Below are 23342 nucleotides of genomic sequence, written 5' to 3' on the forward strand. Positions count from 1 at the left end.
TAAAAAAAGTTGTGTGTAGCATACAGTCAGTTGCCAGCTTATTAGGCCCACCTTGCACTCTCTCATCCTCTCATCAAGGTAAGTGTTTAGTTTCGCATTCTTTAAAGCAATATGAAGGGACGCTGTGAATCAAGGATGTGATCTTTTGTGTTGAACTTTAATGTATTATACAAACAGGTGTTTCAAATGTTTTGTTTGCATATTTTATTTGAAAGACAGACTCAAAAACAGAAAGAAAAAAACACCACAAAAACTAAACAAAAATTGAACATAACTTTCATGCCTATAAAATTTGTTTCAGGGCTGCATTTGTTTTAGCAAGGCTTACTGAATAAACAAAAACATTTATTTTGTTGACTTATTTTGCCTAATTGCAAGCAAACGCTACATTAAATTCAAAGTGCATTCATACATTTGTGGGGTTCAATCATTCTGTCAGAGTGATCCATATTCCTGCCGTGCATCAATCAACCATCAGCCTGAATGCGGTCAATCAGCCTGAACCAGTTTCAGCTTACACATTCTTTACATTCCTCATATATTAACCCCTTCAGGTAGAAAGCAGAATGAATACACTTCCAGTATGTACACTTACATTTATGGTCATTCACACAAAGTTTAGTTGTCAACAGTCACTCTCAAAAATAGATGTGCTTTGAGTTTACACCAGTTGCACAGGAAGCAGTGGCCTTTATATATGGATTGTCTCGTTTTGTGTTATGCACACTTCCTGGTTGGTGACTTTGATACTGTACTGTGATGTATAAACACACCAGTGGTTTTCACTCAAGCTATTTATTTATATTGCCTTACGTGTAAATGATGATGCATCAACACCTTCCAAGGTGCCTCAGTGCAGTTTTGCCTTTTGAACATGCTCATACTCAAACAGTGTACAAGAAACTCTTTGACCAGAAAACATGTTACAATGATTACTGTGAAATGCTGAAATAATATTTTCATCTTCGTTGCAAACCTCACTCCATGCTCAGTGCTGCTCCAGGAGGTCAACTCCATCCTGGTTCTATTAAACTGCCATAAAGGTGAGCTAGCATCAAAACGTCATATAAAGCTCCTGTATCATTATTCAACATTCATGTGAACTAGCAGGAGTACAACACAGCTAGTGTGTCACTTTACATCTCTTAGTCACAGCTGTTACTTTAGTAATGACAATGTGATACGATTCTGTCCTTGAAACCTAAACCTGTTCCTCAGCGGGCCAACAGCCCGTGTGCTCGCTGAATCATGATAACTAGCACATCTCATTGTGTTAATACTGTGATACCTGGAATATAGCCTCAGTCAGAAGACACTAGGTCCCACTGTCACCTTAAATATAGCCTTAATTTGCAGTTGAACTGTGAAAGCCTACTGATAGTTTGTGTGCTAGACATACAGACACACAAGCCTGAATGTTGCAACTTAGTAATTAAGACAACTCTGTTATTTGGGTGCTATTTTTAGGTTTCATTATAATTGAGGACAAATGAAATGTTGCAGTTTAAAGACAGAGGGCAGTGGACTGGGGGTTAAGGAGTGACTGTAGTTGATGTATAAATGTATATAATGCGATTTAAACCTCTGTGCTGTGCGGGTGTGGGAAAAAGCTATGTATACATATGTATACGTGTAGAACACATGCATGTAGCACTGTATGTATGAACAGGGGAGATTAACAATTCAAATAGTGCACGCTGTTGTAATGTTTCCCTTTGTCATCAGCAAATGTTAACTGCCTCCTGGCTTCTCTCCAGGTGCCAAGGCAAGCACACTCCTTTGAATGGATACAGGTTAATGCCTTCCTTTCGCTCTAACCAGTGTAGTTACCGACAAATGTTTACACAAGTTTTAACCTGACCACAAGAAAAGTCCCTTGTAATCTTGGACTAGGTCAGTATGAACTTTTCTGTTTAGTTTCTGTCAGGCAAAGAGTTGGTACTAGTGTGCACCACATGGAAGTTTAACAGTCCACACAATAGGCCCATTCACGTTCAACAGAAATAATTTAGGTAAAATAAACGTATTTAAAAGTTGAAAAAGAACTGATGAAAACAGGTTTTTACTTTTGAGGCTTGTCAGTGATAAATAAATCGGGGTTCACAGTAGCACTTGTTATTCTGTGACAGAATATAAACAGATAAGGATTTCATTTGCAAGCCTCTTGAAAGTGTCAATAAAAACTAAAAAAGCTGAATTTTAAAAATCCTTTCAATTCTTAAGAATTGCAAACCACCACAGATGTTGTTTGCTTTGTTTTTTTAGGTCACTGATGAATGATTAGAAAAAGAAAAAGTTGTCATGCGCATAATGATGATCTTGGATTTTTTTTTTTGCGCACAAAGCGTAGATAACCACATATGTAAGCATATTCTATTGACCATCATCCATCGTAACAATTAAAACAACAAAACAAATTCATATGCAAAGGCTCAGATGCATAACAATTTATATCACGTCTAAGAAATGTTGATTGTTGAGTGGATTGATTGCGATTAAGCATTGCCACGTTAGAACTTCTACGAAGTAGATTGCAACGTGTTTACGCAGTTAAATCGGATGATTTAAACATACAGTTTGGTATACTGGTGTAAATATTATCAATTAAGACGCAGTCTTGCACAAATTCAGTCTCCTCAGATCGGTCAGGGAAAGCAGCTCTTGCGCCTGAGAAAGCGGTGCGCTCCAAAGTCTGCTCACAGGACAGCCACGGTACCGTTTTATTCAGATTAACACATTAGGTAGCTGAAGCCGAAGGAATCTCCACGTGCACGAGCTCAAAGCAGTGTCACTGACAACAAATAAGACGTGCTGCAAAGTTGAATGATAGCCTAATGCAGCCTGTAGATAAAATGTGTCCCTATTTTCCCGAGGGAAGCAAAAGTGCAGCACTTGTCACTCGTCTCCACAGCGTACACAGCCACAGTGTATTTCTGCGCGCTTGCACTTGGAGCTGGCACATATCGCACGCTTTAAGCCCAAAAAGTAGAGATAATTGTTTACCTTGTTGGAGTGGTAATAGTCCAAACCGGAGTCAGTCGGTAACGTACACGAACCCACGCTTGAAGGGGGAGCTGGATAAAATCTGACGTCCATCTCAGAGTCCGCAAGACTGACGGCATGAAAGTAGCTCCAAAAAACCTGTGCGACTTCTCTCTCTCCTGCACACACTCACACACAAACACACGCACACACGGCCTCTCTTCTGTCTTGTGTGTCAAACAGAACCAAAAGTACTTCAAGAGGAAGAGAACCGACTCTCTCCAAACGTTCAGTTTTTATATCCGTCCTGTTGTTACTTCAGCACTATCTGGGCATTTGGTGATGCTGAGCAATAACTACCATCCCTGTAAAGTTCACACGGGGAGAGGGATAAGAGAGGGGAGCTTCCCGCTTCAGTAGTCTGAAAAACTGAGAAGCAATAGTGTCTGTGAAGTTGTCTGAGATCGAGCCGAGCCGGGAGTGCAGTAGGTAAAGATGCAGAAATGATCTTGTCGACGGTTGCTCCCAAAGCGGCGGTTCTCCGTTCCTCGCTTCCAGACGCGCTGTAGCTTTGTCATGTGGGAGCGCTCTGTTACATCCATGCGCTCCCGTCCTGTCTGCCACTGCTCGGCTGCGACCTCTACCGCTCAGAGGGGGGGATTGACGGGAAAAGGATCGAGTTGTTTAGAGGATTGACGGGATGTAGAAGAGAATGGATCTTATTAAAATGAGCTGAAGTGACTTCTGAGCTGACGGAAAAGAGTAGCCTTGGCTCTGTCGTGAGACCATTATAAATCGAGTTCTAGCTCGAGTTAATCCAACACTGGCTTGAGTGGAAACAGTTTGATTTACAGATTAATTGTTTCATGCTTGTGTTCTGTAAACTAACTGACAAGCAATCAATCTGAAATAGTCTTAATGGCCATTAATCAGCGACAGGCTCTTGTCATACCTTGACTGAAACCTTGTATAAAAGTTTAATTAATCTACTCCTTGAAGCTGGAGAAGTTTGTATAGAGCTAATTTTGTCTTATATTTTCTGAAATCATCATATAACTTGTAACTTGAGCGACCTAATCTTAGTGAATGATACAGTAGTTTCTTGAAAGCCCTCAAGCAGAAGGCAACTGAACTGGTTTTGCCCTGCATTTAAGCTCTCCACAGTGCCATAACCTAAATGAGACTCTACAGTATGTTATTCAATTTTAAAGAAAAGGATTGTGTATTAAGTGACCTAAAATAGTACCATAAGATTGTACAGTATTGGGCATACTTAAGTAAATGCACTTATGTTGATTCTAAAACAGATCTAACAATTAGTGGGAATTGAGTAATCATTCACATGGTGAAATAAATCGTTCTAATAACTATTCAAACATTTCAAAAGATAATAAAAACAGAATTATGTGTGTATGTTTGGATTTTGTAGAAATGTCTTTGAAAATGAAAAAATGTGCACAAATATGTTTTAAACATAACTTTGTATAGTTTGGATGTAGTCTGGATTCGAGATGTTAACAGTCCCATATTGTTTGGCATGATTAAAGTCTAACTGTAGTTCTTATTTCAGAAAATTGTAGTTGCTGCAATTCTTCCATTTTTTATTTGTTTCTTCACAACGTGGCTGGTTGGGCTGATATTCATGCCTGTAAACACAGATAAGACAGTAAGAAATATTAAGAGTGATACAGAATGTCACAGAAAAGTAAGACTGCAGAAAGAAAGAAAGCCTCCATCCAAGGAAGAGCTGCTATGACCTACAGACTGGGCCTTTCATAAGGGAGTCTTAAAGAGACAGGCGCTAAAACTGAGCATTTCAAATGGAGGGTAACAGGAGGTGCTTCAATAATAAGAACAATAAGAGCAATTGTGTGATTTTTTTTCACATGAAAGACTGTAAGCCTTTAGTAGAAGGTCTCAGTTATAAAATTATGAATTAGTTAATCAGCTTGACATGGGTTCTTTAAAGCAACACCAAAAGCTTTGATACATTTAAATTTGTTCAATCACTTTGATGCCTCTAATTGTCATGTATAATACTGGCATAATATAGATCATAAAGTTAATGCTTAGCTATGTTTGATAAACTGTTTAGCTTACGGCTATGTTGTAAATATTCTTTATTCTTCTTTTGATGCATGTCTGCAGAACAGTAGGCAGCGGAATACATGCTGAGAGTAGACAAGATAGCTTAGATGATACACATTAAAACTGTGCTCCACTTTTGACCCTTGCACACACAATCACACTGACACACACCTGGAACAAGGGGACGCACACTCGCGCAGCAGTCAGCACAACAGGATGTACACACAGAACAATGTCCAACCCGAGCCGCAGATAGGTACAGAGAGGAAAAATAACATCACTCACAGCCAAGTGTGTATCACACTGTTTGTAAGAATGGAGTAAAGTGGCATTATTTACTCAGTTATATGTGTAGTTACAATATTTTTGCAAGGCAGCGCTACATGTTAGTTATGTATCCCTGCCAAAGTGTGTTTATTTTCTTTTCATTTTTTGGTGCATGTGTGGGAGTTTTTGTGTGAGAGTGTGTTAACCAAACTGCCATTGTCATCCCAGTGGGTGACTCTTTGGCCCCCTCAGGACTGTGCCTCTGTCTATGTAGCTATTACACGGCATGGTGGCTACGGCCCTGCGGTGTGAGCCTACTTTAATACCAGGCACAGATGGGCTGCACCATGGGCTTGCTGTTGCAGCCCGCCATCAGCTGCCAGCTCAGGCTGTCTTGACTCCAAGCTCATAAGGTTAACTGTGACAAGGATACTGATTCCTTCTCCTTCTGTACCTATGTGTTGCTGTCTGTGTGATTCTTTTCTGCCTGTCTATCACTTTTTCTCACACTTGTTCACTCAGTCTCCCTCTGTTGCCGAAGCAGTTGAAGATAGAGTACACAAGGGTATCTGGCAGTGGACTTGTGGCTTCATTGGAAAGAAATATGTGTAGTTTTTCTGTAGTTTTGATCATTGGCCAGACATAGAAGAAACCATGGCATCGAGATAGAAAAAGGAAAATTTGAGTTATTGGAGAAAAAAAGTGGGAAGCAAGATAAAGATGTAGGTAAAGACTGAGACGAAATGTAATTAGCATTGGCATGACAGGAAAGAGGCAAAGTCATGTAAACTTCAGCGATTAAAAGCAAACTTTCTGAAGTAGGATGCAGATCATATAGCTTGGCATTCAATCATCAAATACATTCATCCATTCAGAGTAATTAGTGGAACACTTTTTATTGCCACCGTAAGAGCTCTTACTAGCAACAGTAAATGAGAGGAAAATATAAAACCACATTTTTCCATTAACTGTTGTAACCCTGCTGCTGCTTAGATGATGTCAGCAGGAACTGATCTTATATAGTCCTCTGAACTTAAGGGATTTTACTGAAATATGATTCATCAATTTTCCCATGTGTACAGGAATAATTGATAAAGGTGAATCACTTACAGGCATCAAAAATGTTCGTGTTTTTGAAAAAAAGAAATTACTCGTCGTTTAGTGTGGCTTTCAAATGAGCAATCAGCTTTGACAAAAGACAAAAACTCTCTTTTACTTCGCTTTAGACAGACTTGCCTTCAGCCTGAGCTGTTAATTCTTTCACTAAATTAGTTTTGCAACCTTTTTAAACAGGATTAGGATATTTCTGGTTCTTTTGCAAACCAAAAAGCATCACACAGGCATTGGTTTTTTTTTGTGCCATACTATATGTATATCTGGTTGTTCGCTCATGAAAAACATGAATAACTTTTGATGCATTTGTTGGCATCTATCATTACTGCTAATGATATGTCAGGACACCAACACCAAAGAACCTTCTATATTTCTTTTCTGACACACTAGGAAATCGAGGTGGAGTAATAGTAACAGAAAGATACACCTGCTTTGTTGCTCCACCCTAGCATCATGTAAGCACTGTACTTAAGTCACAAAATATTTGAAATTCTTGTTTGTGAAGAACAACTTTGCAACTCAATTAATAAAAATGTGTCTTTATGTTCTAGTATAAATGTGCATCCACCGCAAACAACCATTATATCTACAGTAAATTTCTAATCACCAGTTCAAGCATATAACTAATCACTTCAATTTATTCATAATGTGAGGAAATTATTCAGGGAAACACCATCATTTAGGGTAAATTAAGTCATTTCTTAGGGTAGACATAACTCTCTCACAATGGCGTTGATAGTAAAAAATGCAGTTACATTTATGCTGCTATCACTGATAAGAGAAACAACACAATCACTTGATACGAGATATAAAGTCTACAAAGTCCACTGTGTTGTCCATTTACCCTTGTTTTGTTAAGATGCCTTTTTAGCTGCTCTTTCCTCTGCCTTCGTGATAACAGCAAACCTGAAGAGCCACATAGTTTGATACACCCAACTATCTGGTAACTTGTCTGTGGCAAAAAAGGCTAAATACTTTGGAAGATTGGAAGAAGAATCTGTCTATTGTCCTCTACCAGTTACATTAAACTCCGGCTGAAGCCAGTCAGTAGAAGAACAAAAATACTCCTTCAATGGAGAAAAGCCCTCTGTCATTCCATGGCTCTTCTTTCAGGAAAGAAACATTCTTTGGTATTGATAAAACTGATGTTTTTAACTCCAACAGTGCCTATGCTCACCTATGTTGCTGCAGATCAAGGTAGTTTGGATCAGCTTATGGCAGTGTCTCTCCCTCTGGCTGATCTATTCAAGCATCAACTATTGTTGACTGTTGTCACACTTAAAGCATTAAAGAATGCTTTAAAGAATGCAACCTACTGTACCTTGGCCACGCATTGGGTTGGCTTGGAGCCTTGCAAGATAGATCATTTTGTGACTGCAGCCTCAAGAATCCTCACTTTGCTCTCAAAAGATAGGTTTGAGAATCATTATCACTGTCTGTGGAGTGTTTTTTAAATTGAACTTTTGCATTCTAAGGTATTAAGCCATAGCTGTATTCCTCCTTGATTGGTAGTGAACAATGCTTGAGTGTAAAAATAACTGTGTTGCATGCATCTGAATCTAAACACACACACACATATATATATATATAAATATGTTTATATAAGACATAGGTTATATTACTTTCTCCTATATAATATAAGAGAGGCCACATTAGGCTATTCTCTCATCTGTAACAAATAAGCAGTTATGCAAGTGTTATTTAATGTCACTATAACAAGAGCATCAGTTCCCGATGAGTTATTGGGAGCGAAGCTGTCAAGGTGCAGTTTCGTCAGACACCATGAGACGTTTGTTGCTGATTATTTTGAATGAAGAATTAATGCTCCTTCTCTTGTAAAAAAAAAGGTAGTTCAAAGCTTTCACTGTCAGCAAATGACCACTAGAACTTTTATAGGTCAAATTGTGTCTTTACAAACATCTGGCCACTACAAGGTCATTATTGTATTCTATCATGTAGTATTTAGCTTTTAAGCAAAATCTGAGGACCTGCATTTTGCTCCTTTTGTCTCGGATCTGGTTCAGCACTCACATAGATGCCATAACAACAGAGCCTGGATCCACTGACTGTAAATCCATATAAGGTTGTCCTGAGTACAGCAAACAGCAAAGTGATGGTAAACAGGAAATAGTTCAATAGGTCCGTTAAGCAGAGAGATGACTCATTAATGACCTGAATTTTCAACGAAAACACTTTGTTTTTGCTGTAATAAACCGAAGCAGCATGTTTTTGGGAGAAAAAAAAACAAACCCATGAAAACTGATTATGCTAAAAAAATAGAGAGTCACCTTTGCTTTGCTATGTGTCATATGTGTTCAGCGAATCACTTTGTTAAAGAACAGCTTGTGAGTACGCTTTGTAAATGACTTTCCCTTTGACGTTGCCTCTCATACAATGAATCTCGCTTTGTGCCAATTTGGGCTATATCAGACTCGTACTGAGGAGCTTAATTTTCCACTTTCACATATCTGCTCAACACGAGCTACATGAATAAAAGAAAACACCCATTCAGGTCAGTACATTTGGTTGTTTCCCTGTAACCATGTCCGTAAAATGTTTTCTGTTTATGTGTTCAAAGCTACAATGGTATGATCACAAGTAGAGGATGTGGAAAAACAAATTTAGAAGGGACTCTAGGAAACTACTGTCAAGACAAACAATGGAAATGATGATATGAGAATGTTTGGTGGGTAACACAACACCACTATTGCTCCAGACACAACTGTTCTCATCTCAGTATATTTCAGTGCCGGCAGCTTTCCTCCAAAAATACATTTCATTGACTCGGCTTTGAGATTATATTTCTGTATTTGCGTTCATAGAGAAAGTCAAGTAAGGATGCAGCCTGCATGTACATTGAGACATGTGACTGAAAACTGCAGATGTCTCAAATAGCAAAAAAAAAAATTCTGGTCCATTTCCTGGGGGAATATTAAGTGAATTATCTGTTAATTCAATACAGTTCAATTCAGTTTTATTCACATAGCGCCAAATTACAACAAATGTCATCTCAAGGCACTTTAAATAAACTATATTGAATGTCACTTCTAGAAAAACATCAGTTATGTGTCAAAGAATACATTGCAGAATTTGCACTTCTCTTTACCAAAGCGCAGTTGAGTTTTGTATCAAAAGCTGCATGAATAAATTGTGTGTGAGGCCGTAGCAGGCGCACCACAAAGGCCTGTTCACTGGTGAACCTTTGCTAACCTTTTCTAGCCACTGACAGTCAATAATGAGACTATGTTGTCTCTTGTTCCTTTGGACAATCGTCCATTGAAACAACTGCCATTCACGGACTCTGCTCCACCCTCTGCCTGACCCTTTTTCATACTTGTAATTAGCTGCTGTTGCATTTTACCAGATGCAAAACAACCCCATCAATATATTTACCATTCATGTAGAGATACAAGATATCTAATTAGATTATATATAATTTTTTGCACCGTTGTCATATTTAATACAAAACGTGTGTGTTTTAATGTGAATTTGGTTCAGAGACAAATAAATCCCCCCCAAATTAAACTAACTTCCTAACAGAGATAAGAGGTTAATAACCACTACAGATTCTCTGCTTTTTGGTTGATGCAAAACAATTACATTTTTGTTCTTTTACCTTCTATATACAATTACAAAAATCATAATCATTTTTACTCATGTTTTCACAGTTCCATCCTTCCCTCATCCCCCCATACCACTCCTGAATAAATCCTCCTCTTCATCATACTCTCATTCCCCGACCTTCTACTTATGTTGCACATGAGAAATGAGAGGGGGATGGGAGGGAAGATGAATGAAACAGGGAGTGGGGAATGAAAGGGAGGGGGGGCAAAAGAGGAGAGCAAGATTGGGAAAAATGCCCTTTGACTGGATTTAAAAGTCTGTGGCATTTCATTTTCAGAGAGAGAGGAGCTTCATCTCCTTCAGATCCTTTAAGGGCCAACCTAATTGATTAATGTTTCCATCTCATTGAGGAGGGGGGGGCTCAACTGGAGTCTTTCACATTCTAAAGTCTTAAAACAGAACCAGCACAAAGAGAGATGATGACAGAATGAAAGACAAAGTGATGAAACAAAGTCTGAAATTCCAGTAGATGAGTAAAATATGTTGAAGGTCAAAATTGTTTCACCAGTCCCCTGAACGTGAAGGGAGAGTGCCATGTCTTACCCTCTATTTTAAGATCTTGCTGTAATGAAATAATGCACATGGTTTAGGAATGAAGTAGTTAGTTTTCAAAGAGGCTGTTAAGGTTTCTGCACCTGTCATGAGGGGCTGGCATGCTGGCACTTTATGTGATTGCAAAATCTAATGTAAGGGAATCCATTGCCTTAGCCCTGCAGCTGAAAGGCAAAATGTGTATTCATATCTTGATAATTTAATACTCTGAGCAGTTGATGCTCTCCTCGATAACAAAGTATTTTATTTTCAGTTCACGACACATGATACATGCAGTTTTATACTAATTTCAAGCTTCCCTTGCCCTGGACCTGAGGTCATAAGAACACAAAGCTGATCATGGCCGAATACAAGTAATGGAAATTATTGAGTGGACAAAGTCATAACATAATAGGCCTGTACACCAAGGTGTAAGTTGATCAGCCTGGTGTGGTTGGAAATCTCAGAAATCCCTGACTGAAAATTGTACTATGATTACTTGCCCTTTGCATGTTTTTGACAGCAACATGAAAATATTTATATATCCAGACTCTGTGGGCATTTCCAATCACAAAACAAAACCAGTGGAGAGAAGCCAAAACAGTATTGACCTTTACCCAACATGGTATATTAAATATGAAAGGTCAGATCGCACGATGGGGGAGGGTTGCGGTGAAGTCGAGCACAGAGCAGACACAGACAAAATACTGTAATATCTATCAGCCAAATCCCGATGGTGCCTTCAGAGGTCATTTGAATGTGAAGGGTGTTGAGGCAAGAGAGAAGCAAAGACACAGAGTTCAGCAGGCCTTCTGCTCCTTTTGAATTTGAGACGTTTTCTGCAACACTGTACAGTACATTGGCCGTTTTCATAAACCCTGTTAATCCTTCCACTCTTAAAGCAGATTCTAACATCTGTTCCACTTCCTGAGTCAAAAAGATGGTTATTTAATATAATTTGTGGTTATTTGTTAACTGAAAAATGCAAACTCCTCAATAACAGCCATGAAAAAAAACAATTTCTATTCACTGTAATTAATGCTCAGTTCAGTAATCCACATGTTCTCTACAACCAGAGTCAACTATTTAAGTGCCAATCACTACGCTCATCGCTGAAAGCATGCAGTAATTATTGCCCTTTATGAATGTGGCTGCTTTTCACTGAGAATAAATTACTGTACAATGTTCTTAACAAGAGTGAGTCATCTATAAGATCATTATAGTAGTATTTAACATAGATGATAGCAGTGGCACTATATTTGAATTAAAATCAGTCAAGTTAAATGTAATGTAACAGCATTTTCTAACATACAGTAACATGCGAGTGGTAAGATATGTATTTCTGATAGAGAAAGATGATCGCTTACTAGCTTGGATTTATTCAGACAGTTTTTACTTAGAATACTGTAAGATTAAGATTGATCATAAGAACAGCATAACCTTTCAGTTCATTAAAGTTTGGAATTATCTGCTAAAACGTTGCTTTTAAACTATAGATATCATCCAAATCCTTTAAGTTTAAAATATTTACATTTTTGAGAGGAGAAAAAATCACTAAGAAAAATGGCATGCTTATAGAGATGCTGTCCCACTGTGAATCCCTCATTTCAAATTACAAAGTCAGGTTTCTTTACTTCTTTTGGAGACTTGAATACAAAATTATTTTCAGCCATCACTTCACATGAATATCCCACTGACAATGGTACAGCAGTACTGACAACATAACGCAGGCTACTATTATTCTTTACACATGCATGCTATTGAGTATCCTCTTTTAACCCTGATGGCATTATCAAGAAATATCATCACTGGGACATGTAGCATTTAAAATTAGCTTTAATCGTGGATGCTGATCACTGTGTACCCTGTACTGCACTAAATAGCTTTAGCTAAAGCCACAGCTACAAGAAAGATCAAAGCAATTCAGTTGCTCCCTAGAAACCCCTGAGCTGTGACCTAGTTTCTGAAGGTTAGATTAAACCTGCACCTTATCTCAAAATAATTTGTAAGCATCACAGAGCCCCAAACCGATTGCATTCAGTTTTTTTTTTCCACTTCAAAAGTCCATTATTCTTTAGATTTTTGCTGTTGCTTAAGACTTTTGACAAAGCATAAACAGTAAAGTGGGGCAAGTTTCAACAGTACCAAAGTTTACAGTGGAAGTTATGATGCTTCTCAATAATACTATAAACAACTGCCAAATAATTCACCAGAAAACTTTAAACTGTACCTTCTAAGTTGTAGATCATCATGTCTAAAATGCTCTCAAGAGCCATGGTGTTTATGCCTGGTTTTCATTATTTATAGCCTGCCATACTGTTTTCATTGGGCCTGTTCAAGTGAGTATTATAACAATATGAACCAAAAATGACTTGTAAATACATGACAAGGATCATTTGAACATTCATTAAACCGAAGACTGGTCCACTGTGGAGTTTATGTGGTTAGTGAGGCCTAAAAAATTCCTTCTTCCAAATGTGTGCAACAGAAAGCTTTCTCAACCCATTATGATGTGTCTGGAAAAGATCCTACTCACTTGTGTACTATAGTGATTGTTTTATCGTTTCTATCACAACAATTAGCAGCTTACAGAAGCATAGCAGTTGATAGTCTCCTTTGTATCTCTTGAATATTTTAATATACAACCTAAATGTAACTTGAAAAGAGTATTAATGGGCTTTTTTCTTCAGTGAAACTGACCACTATCACTACCACAAACTGTTAACATTAATACAGCAAGTGCATATTTTCCTGTATAACTGATTATTAAACCACTTAAATATATTTTCAAATTCAGATTTCACTGATGTTCAAAAGGGCTCAGTAACTTGCATTCATAAACGGATTGGCCATCTGGAGAGCCTGGAGTTTTCCTGGTGGCTAGACGACCTGCGGGTCAGGCAGCAAGCCAAGACAGTCTGATACAAAAAGAGTTTTAAAATGTCCCAGACTGCATCTGACAGCCAGAGAGGGATAGGCTTCGAGGCTGAAATATGAGGAGTGAAAACGAGATTCACACTGTAAAGAAAAACTGCAACAAAATAATGTATTTAGAGTACATGGTACAATACCCAGAACTGCCATTGGTGCAACAAGTGTTACTTCTGCTGATAGTATCTTAATATAGTGCATATTAACACTAAAACCTCACACATTACAGGGAGGGAGTACCTTTTCTGCTCATGTGTAACTGTTGGAGGGCAGATACAGTCTTCTATACAGGAATCATAGTACTTTAAGGCATAATGTCACACACCAACAGGTCTTACTCGTAATAAAAAAACTAGCTCAGTGTTGAAGTACAAAAGAAAAAAAAGTGTCTGATGTCAGGAAGAGTAAGTAAGAAATAATTGTAAATGTGTAGCAATAATACTTTCTATTAAGTCATATTAAAGTCAATTAGCTGGCTTGGTTATAGTCACAATCCACTCAGAATGTCACAAAGCTTCATCATAGTGTGTTGTGTTTACATCTAACCAGTGCAATCAGCATAATGGCCTCCATCACAGTGACGGTTGCGTTGTAAAGACATTGTATTTTAGTATGTTGCTTTTTCTGACTATAACCAATTAATGTTATTGGCTAAACCCAATCAGACAGTTACAGTGCTATTAACCAACATAACTCAGAGGCTGTTGTCAGGTTTTTGAGTCTAAACGCAATAAATTCAACCAACAACTGAGCTAGAACCATGCTGCATAATAAAAACTGCATCAATGATGACCTTGCACTATAAAAATGTTGTTTTGTTTTTTTACCTAGAAGAATAATTTCTAGACTTCTGCTCTGCAAAGTTGTAGCTCCAGGATAATGCGCCCCCACCCCCAATGCTGTTGATATGGGAAGACACAACAGTGGGGTCTGCCAACGCTGCCAGTTTTTGACGTCGATTTGATGCATAAGTGCCTTAAAGGAAACACATATTATGTCTGCCCTGATGTGAGTCAGCTGATGCTTACAGTCATATGGAGAAATGACCTATATGATCATTTTTGTTGGAGGACTAGTTGAGTTTAGGCACAAGCTGCCAGGTAGGTAATGAAGATGATTACACTCACAGGTTCACCGTCAGGCTCGGACCACAATTATAAAAAAAAACCTCTCACTTAGATGAAAACAAGCACTGAAATGTAATGATTTCAGCTCAAACTACCACTGAGGAAGGTCAATATCCCTTCCCATCATATTTTTAGTTAATATCTTTTGATTATGTAAGGCCAAGGCAGCATTCCAACCAATCATCTGCAAGCACTAACAACCTTCACAAAGCACAGGCTTAATAAACAGGATCATAGTTTTCTCAAAGTGAAGGTACTCCAAGTGTTTTTTCTTACATTGTTTAACAAGTTATTAGACCAAATTTTGGTCTCATTTAATCTCATCTTGTAGTTCTGTTAGTGACAAATTAACAAGCCACTATCAAGTGCTACAGTCATCAAAGAGCTTTAATCATTTTAGCAGTAACTTGAAAACATTAATTATGAATCATGATCATTTTCATCCTTCTACATCTCACTTGTGACAGGAAATATTTGTGACTGCAGCACATCGCTTTAACAGTGGAAACACCAGCACTTTAGCATAGCCAATCTCATGCAGCATAATCAGGGATGCTTTCTCACAGATTCTTCAAAAGCAATTTCCATCAGCACAAAATATGTATCTTGTATTTTAGATAAGTGAAAAGAGGAGAGGACCTACAGATTTATACCATCTTGTAAAGTTACATAAGCCACTCTGGGCTCATGACATACTTAAATAAGCAAGGTTATGTAACAGCTCTATAACTGCACTTTACCATTGAGCAGAAAAGCAAATTAGGTATGAGCACAGGAATTTACAAGTGAAGCAAAACATTGTACCAGATTCCTGCTTTTGTTCTCTGTGGGCATTAAGCAGTGTTTTCACATAAAAAATAAAGGCACAGTTATAATGTGTTTCCCCCACTGTTGGTGACTCACAGGAAGTTAAAGGGAAAAGTGAAAAATAAGTCTAAGCTGCACCAACACAAAGCATGCACGTGCATGAGCATGTGCACACACAATGTCCTGTGAGAGAAAAACACACAGACAGATACGAGTAGCTGTGCGCCCATCTTTCAAAAAAAAAAAAAAAAAGAGGGGAGTGTGGTTGTGAGAGCAAGAAGAAGTTATTAATCACTATTCTGTGTAACCGTAGCTGCTTATAAATTCAGAACAGCGGGTGCTATGAGTAAAGCCTTTCATGGAGTCATTAATATTTGACGTAAAACATGGCTTTTTTATCAGACGCACAGTTTTACCGTTTCTTTTCTTCTGCTCTGATGTGAGCCTTGTGTCACAGTGTATTACAGGCTTTTGCTTTTATCTTGCTTGGTTCAGTCACATATCTCCATGGATCTCATTTTCTCCCTTCAAGATAGTGAATTCAAATTTCTACATGCGCAAAAAGACAAAGCATTTTGCCCCTCTCATAAATGTTTTCTCGAGTTCTGTTATCACAATAAACATCTGCTTCATTATCATTCATTTTCAATTGCAGTTATTCGTCTTTGCTTTTAGTTTTCCATTTGTACTTAATTAAAACAGATGCAATCAACATACAACATTGTTGAATGTCGCTTGAACATATAAACAGGCTGCTCCCTTTATATCACCATAGACAGGAGTTTTATTTGGATTAATGGCCCGCACACTATAACAAATTGGAAATGAAACACTGAAGAATCAGTCCACAGAATATAAAAGTTAATGGTAAATGCCCACTCATTTGATGACTAAGCAGTGATTTTTTTCAAATTTTTTTTCTATGCAAAATTAATTAAAAAATAATTTTTTAGTGTCAGGATCTTGAGAATTTGAGCTCTTTCTTGTTGAATTTTTCAAATGTTGGACTTACACTTGTGTTGAAAAAAGGCCCACCACCCCAAACAGTAGTAATTATTATCCAGATAACGTATGTGGCGACATTTCAAAAGTATTGGTGATGATGTTATATAGCATAAACTGTCACTTTTAGTCATATAAGCATGCCCTGCAAGAACTGCAGTCATTACTTGCTACTGTCAGATGCTGCCTGGTACATTTTCATGTTATTTTCCATTCAAAATGATAAACTGACACAAAATTTCAAATTTTGAGAAGCGTTTTCACAGCTTTTTTTTTTTACATTTGTGATGCTTGTCATTAATGTAGGATACCATCACGGAACAAAACAGCTTAGAAATGTGAAATTCATGGCCGATTTAGACCCTGATTTATGACCCTGTTTAGCAAACTCTGATGAACCCAAAACCATTACATGTTGCCTCTGTGAGCCTGGCAAGGTCCTCATGGCAACTTGCACTGAATACACAGTCTGCTCTGGAGTCTTTCACAGAGACTTAATTTAATTTCTGTTTGGCTAAAAGTAATGGTACTTCTTCAGCTTCTTGCTGACATGTATTAAGTTTAAATCTTAAGAGCTCTAATGTTACAGTCGGGCAAACTCATGTATTTCTGTGGTATCTCACAACTTGGTTATTCACCTTCAACTTTGAAAAACCTGTCAGTCACAAAGGTAATTCGACATAACTGCTTCTAGTGGTTTGGGCTATGGTTTTCATTTCTTTATTATTTGGGATTCTACTATTCTAATGTGACAGAGGTCACATTTAAATGTTGTGACTCAGTTTGGACCTTTAATTCCATTCCTACCCTTTAAAGAAAACTATCTAATCTATACAACATACCAGGCTACGTGGTTCTTTTTTTCCTTGTTGCCACGTTTTTTTACATGTTGCATTCGAAGTGGTCATTGGAGGCAACATGGGGTTCTGGATCTAAGGAGGGTTTGGCATCAACCACCGACGCCTTGATTGGCAGAAGACCGCCCTTTTCCCGAGCCACAATTGCTTACTCACCATTTTACATTTCAGTCGTGCAAAGATCCATAAGCAGCTTGTGATCTTTGTTTATGTTTCATAATGGTGGTTATGACAGAGCAAAAGACAAAGTAAGGAGACTTTGTACTATCCGATGCACCAAAACAAATAGTTATTAGACAAATACATTCAAATACAAGAAAAAGACAGCAAAGATGTTTTACTTACCATAACCATGTAGTTTCAAGCATAAACCCTACCAGACAAGCAACTGAAATAAAATTGACATTTCTGTCTATATGTATACTGCATTTTCTAACAGAAAAAGAAAATGAATACCTTAACATGCATAGTGAGCAAAAGAGGTCAAAGTTCTTTTTCTCAAAAATTCTACTGGCACTTCATTATAAAGACTCCCTCCGGACAAATAAAACTCTTACTATATTTGATCATAAGTTTGACTTAAATCTATTGTGAAATAGTTGTTTTGATAACTGAAAAACAGAACTAATGAAAAGCATTTTACTCCTCAGTCTTCTCAATCTTCAGTTTTTAGCATCGTGAAGATGCATCAAATATTTGCCACAAATTGCTGCATCAATCATGAAAATGAATGACTGTATGCAATCCGCCCAGAAAATGTATTGACAGAACTGGCATAACATTTTGTTTATAAATTACTAGAACACTGTAGAAAGAACAGGGAAAAGCTCAAACTGAAATTGTATATTTGAATGGCTCTTTCTAACTGCATTTTATATCTTTCTTAGTTAGTTCAGTCATCACCCAGGTTCGAGACAACAAGACAACAATCTATCATTTTAGTGTCAATAATATGATTAACGCTAAAGCATAAAAAAAAACCTAAACAAATGACAAATGAATGTATTGTACATGTTTATAACCATATAAACCTAAAAACAAAAGCTTTTTGGTAATTTTTCCTCATCTCATTTAGTTAAATGACTACAAAAATGAGCCATTTGATATCTATCCATCAGTTTTGTTTGTCAGAGAGTAGATTTTGCACGTTAGTATGTTAATGAATCATTTCTGGTGTCAGTGAGAAAAAAATGTACTCTCAGTGGTGAACAAAAAAAAACTCATATTCAAACAGTCTTTTGCTCATATCACGCCATCAAAAGGCTCACTGTAACAGTTGCTCTCAGCCCCTTATTTCCATCTATAATGTGCGCAGGTGCAGCTTAATTCAATTGGAAGATGTTATTGTGGCTATACACAAATAACGTGTTTCCATGTTACCAGTAAAGCTGTTGTCATGGAGATGATAAGGCTTACATAAGCTCAAATATATTTTTGTTCAAAGCAAGTGTGTTTTCCTCTCTGTTCTCATTTCATTAGGATTTGTTTATACCCCCACATGTAATGATAAATTGATTCAACTGCTTCTGTTTTTTTCCAGACAGACACATTATGAAGCGTTTCATGTAAAAATACTCGTTTGTTTTTATGGTCTACTAGGTATGAAGGATCTTCTCTCCTGCAAAGACTTTTCATGTCATCTGCAAAAATTGGTAACGGACTTTGTGCTTTCTCCCGTACTATTACTTTCATCTGCATCACTGTCACTGGCAGAGCTAAAGCTTTGGCATTAAAAACTAAATGTCTAGGTTAAGAAATAACAATAACATGATCAGAAACCTTACCTGTCAGCCAAATATGCACTAGTGATGGAAAAAGCTTGTGGAGTGGGGTGGTGGCTGTCGTTTATCTCACCTTTAACCTGCTGTTTGTCCTAAGTTCCAGCACCTACCAGCTTTCAGCATAGGATTAAACAGCTATTGACAGAGAAGTGTGATTGACAAGTGAGGGTTTCCTTCCTTGTCAGAAGGGCCCCTGTGTCTGTCTAGCCCATTCCTTCCCAGAACTCACATTTCACATTCCACCGTGACTTGAAAAACTTCTGAATATCTCCACTATGAAATACGAGAGAAATTTCCAAAGCCCTGCTATTCGCACTGCATGTCAACAGTGACTCTTGTACATGGATGGGAGGGAGGGTTGAATAAACTATCAATTAAGTGTAAAGTTCTTACTTTGCTGTTTGTGTGCCTTGAAGACGGTTCTCTCACGGTGCCTATGTCCAGTGATTGTAAGTGCAACAACACCAGCCACCAGAAGTCACTGTCTCACATGAGGGAATTTTCAGTCTTCGTGAAACACGTGGGAGTATGTAGTTACTGTATATTTTAGGACTTTGTCTTTATTTGAAGTCAGAGAAACTGCTGTTTGTGGTGGGTATCATTACATGTACCAAAACTACTTCAAACAAAAAGTTTTGAAAAATGATTTTGTCTGGAGAGCCCCATTATTCACAGCCACAACACTCTTGCCTCATTGATATAGATAAAAATATAGCACTGCTACAGCATTATAAGCATTTTGTAAGATTTGACTGCTAAAACTAAATAAATCAGTGTGCTTGTTCAGGAAGATCAGAAATAAAAATGATGTCAAATGTTTCTGTCAGATGATACAAAGGATGTGGCTGGTGAGTTAGTGCTACATCAATAGAAATGGACAGAGAGTTGAAGCTTAAAATGTAAAGCTGAAAGGGCTCATCTCTGTGAATTTCTCAGTCATTTGGACCCATCTGTCCACAGTCAGAGCCCTGAAGAAGATTTGCTGCTGGTTGGGGAATTCGTAGCTGGGCGATGCGTCAGACGTTGTCATATAAAATGTAAGTGCTTTCCTCTGAGTAATTTAATCACAGACTTTTATGGAGGCATCAGCCAGCACAAAAAAAGACGAAGTGAATGGACTGTAATTGGCAGTCTTTCATTCAAAGTAATATATGGAATACGTGGTATAATTACAGCACCTGGTAATGGTGTGAGGACGACTGAAATGCTAACGTGCAGTGATAGGTATAATGTATGTTCATCAGGGGGGAATTTGCACCTTATTGACTTGTGACTTTTATTGGGTGGCATTTCATTTGAGCTAGTCAGACATTAACATGTGGCTTTCATAACCTCCCAACTCATAGCGACCATCCAGCATATTGGAATGATTGAAAACTCAGTCTTCTCAATAAATGAAACTTAGCAGAAATAGTTTATTATGAGTAATTTGAGTGGGCGACGTCTAAGTTCATCTGTGCCATCATTAAAGAGCTCTTGAACAGTCTGGAAAACCTCTTATGCAGCTGTGATGTTTGAATAGAAACTGCCATCTGCTTTATAGCTTTTTAGCTGCTTTCAGTTCACTTTGCGCTTGTAATTTTTTCGACAGACAATTGTTTTGTTGTTGTTTTTTACTGCTCTGTGTAGTGCAGCCAACATTAAAGATTTAATCATTTCTATGAAGCAGGTAGAAATTATTTCAATTTCTTGATTTTTTTGTTGCTCCGTATTATGCAGGTGGATTGTCTTTTTTTCAGTTGTTGTTTTTGTTGTCATAGGATCATAAGGCTAATTTGTACAACTCTGACATCTAAAAAGAACACAATGTATTCCAACAGTAAAATACAAATGTATAAAACCTGATTTCCCTTTGATCTAATCTTTTATCAATAAAGTTGGAAAAACTGTTTTCATCATTATATACGTGTGGCTTTTATATACATTCTTATTTGAAGTCAAGTACATCAGTGTTTTTACTCAGTTGTCATACTTACTGAGCTTATTGAACAACCTATAAAGAATCAAAACCTTGATGTTCTTTATTGGTGTGTAATCGACCTACATGACTGTGACAACATGGTAACTTCTGTTCTCAACAAATTGTACATCAAACACTAAGTGCATTTGTGCTGACAGATATTTTTGACTGGAAACCAGGCAGTTCCTGGATGGCATGGGAGTTGACACGCTGCATGCTACATGTTTACGGTACCCTGGGCCTTTCTATTCACATCAACCCGCTCATTTTTCTGTTTCCCAGCAAAACCAATGAGGTGAATCTGCTGCTCCACGCAGCCTCTGTGCAATGTTTGTGTTCACATGACTTGTACAAAGCATCATACTTGAGATATTTCCTCTAATAAAAACTATTTTGTAGAGGTTTTTATTTGTGTCGTGACCTTGGCTGGATGAGCACCAGACCTCTGCTCCATATGGACAAGTAAGAGGGATGCAATTAACAGTGTAATGTAACCTGATGATGGCATCAACCAAACACTGCAAACATTAGATACAGTCACACTTTCCATTATCTTGTTCTCCATTACTTAAAATGAGATCCAGGTTGGGAGGTGTGTGTATTTGTGTCATGAGAGAGAGAAAAGCAGAAGAGGACAACGTTCCCAACCCTCAGATAAACTCAATGTGACAAGATGGTTACTTTCTCCCACTGCTGTGACAGTTAATTCTGGACGAGGAAAAATGTCAAAAATGTTTAGCTGCGCTTGAGCGGAGTTAATTACAGAGCCCAAGGCAACTTAAACTAGGGCTGCTAATGACCCTGACTTACAGATAAAGCTCCATTTACCAAGACTGCTTTTTTAAGCTACTGATCTCATTTATCTAAAATCAAATATTTTGGCATCAACTGTTTAGGTTAGAATTTTGATTTCGTAGCAGTCTAGCATGGTTTCACTTGTCTTTAACCTGATGAATGTTTTTATTCAGGTTTTGTTAAAACATTTATCCACTGAATGTTAGTGCTCTGTGCAGAGCTGTGCTTATGGGTTTGACAGATGCATGAGAAACAAAACCACATTCGTGCAAAAATATCTTCCACACCAGTTTGACATTCATGCTCCAAACTGTCACCACCTGACATTTAGACCCTCTGACCTCCTATTAAACAGTCACTCAATCTGTCTCTTTGTTTCTGCCTCTATCTCTTCTTCTCTTTGTCATTTTCCTTCCTTTGAGGTCAGTGAACCACAGTGTTAGTGTTTTCAAGCCGCTCTTACATGTCTTTGTGGCTGCATCACTTCCTTCTCAGAGGTCCCTTCAGTGCTGCTGCACTGACATGTAAAAGTCAATGAAACAGCAATCAAGACATCAGTAGACCAGGGGCCAGAGCCAAGTGAACCCAGTCCCAGAGATCGGGACCAGCACTCGGGCCGTGAAATGAGCTGGAGTTGGAAAATCACCACAGGGATATTCCGCACTCTGGTGCCAATTTCCCTATCATTATCGACCTCAGCTTGTAGAAGAAAATTATAGAGCCCCCTATTTTTGCTGACACTGGCTATGCATAGATTTTCTTTTTATGTGGAACAGATGATAAACTGAGAAGATAAGAGATGTGCAAGGGCTGAACTGTAGATAGTGCACAAAAATGAAAAGAACTCTTGTTGAATGTTTTTATTCAAAACTATAAATTACTTTTCCAATTTGACGTCTGATTAATTATTAAGTTAAGAGATGTAAATGAGTTGAGCTAAAACCAAATTTGCCATTATGACAACGGTTTTTACCGACCATGCTATCGTGCACTATCACAACTAATTTTTGCCTATTGATCTTCTGCTTAACCACCACTGCAATACAGTATAGTTTGAAACATTATCTAAAAAATTTAAAACAGACAAATATGTCAGACTATAGTCACTGAATTTATGTTTTTTCACACATCAGCATCATCAGCTCTTGTTTTCCATAAAGAGCTCATTAAGCTTTTCTCTAAAAACAAACAAAAAGTTCCTTAAAGGTTTGTAAAGTACCTTTTTTTATCAATCATCTACCAATGTTCTCTATGGATAAATAAATCACAGCATATAATCTGCGTATTGCTTATGTGTTATCTTGCTTTGATTGACTATATGATCGATGGACTTCTTAGAATTACTGAAAGTCACAAAGCTGAGTCACTGGAAAAACCTATGACATCATCAAGCTGCCCATAATGTCTCCAGCCATGATTAAGAAAATGGCTGCAGGTGATAATGATTATGAGACAAGAATTTAGATATTCATTAAGT

General features: G+C 37.7%; 2 protein-coding genes across 3 annotated transcripts in view; one reads left to right on the forward strand and one right to left on the reverse strand.

Annotated features, from left to right (window-relative positions):
- Positions 1–3550, reverse strand: part of tox2 (TOX high mobility group box family member 2) — a 95540-nt gene extending 91990 nt beyond the window's left edge. For both annotated transcript variants that reach the window (XM_072381783.1, XM_072381782.1), the window contains exon 1: positions 3004–3550. In XM_072381783.1, the coding sequence (XP_072237884.1) occupies positions 3004–3096 (93 nt within the window). In that variant the 5' untranslated portion in view covers positions 3097–3550. The remainder of the gene's footprint in view (positions 1–3003) is intronic.
- Positions 3551–20061: 16511 nt separating this feature from the next.
- The window catches only part of st7l (suppression of tumorigenicity 7 like), a 32716-nt gene continuing 29435 nt past the window's right edge, over positions 20062–23342 (forward strand). The window contains exon 1 of the mRNA XM_072381784.1: positions 20062–20147. The gene's annotated coding sequence lies outside the window, so the exon portion shown is untranslated. The remainder of the gene's footprint in view (positions 20148–23342) is intronic.

Source organism: Leuresthes tenuis, unplaced genomic scaffold, assembly GCF_036924035.1.
Source record: "Leuresthes tenuis unplaced genomic scaffold, fLeuTen1.0.hap1 SCAF_3, whole genome shotgun sequence".
NCBI lineage: Eukaryota > Metazoa > Chordata > Actinopteri > Atheriniformes > Atherinopsidae > Leuresthes > Leuresthes tenuis.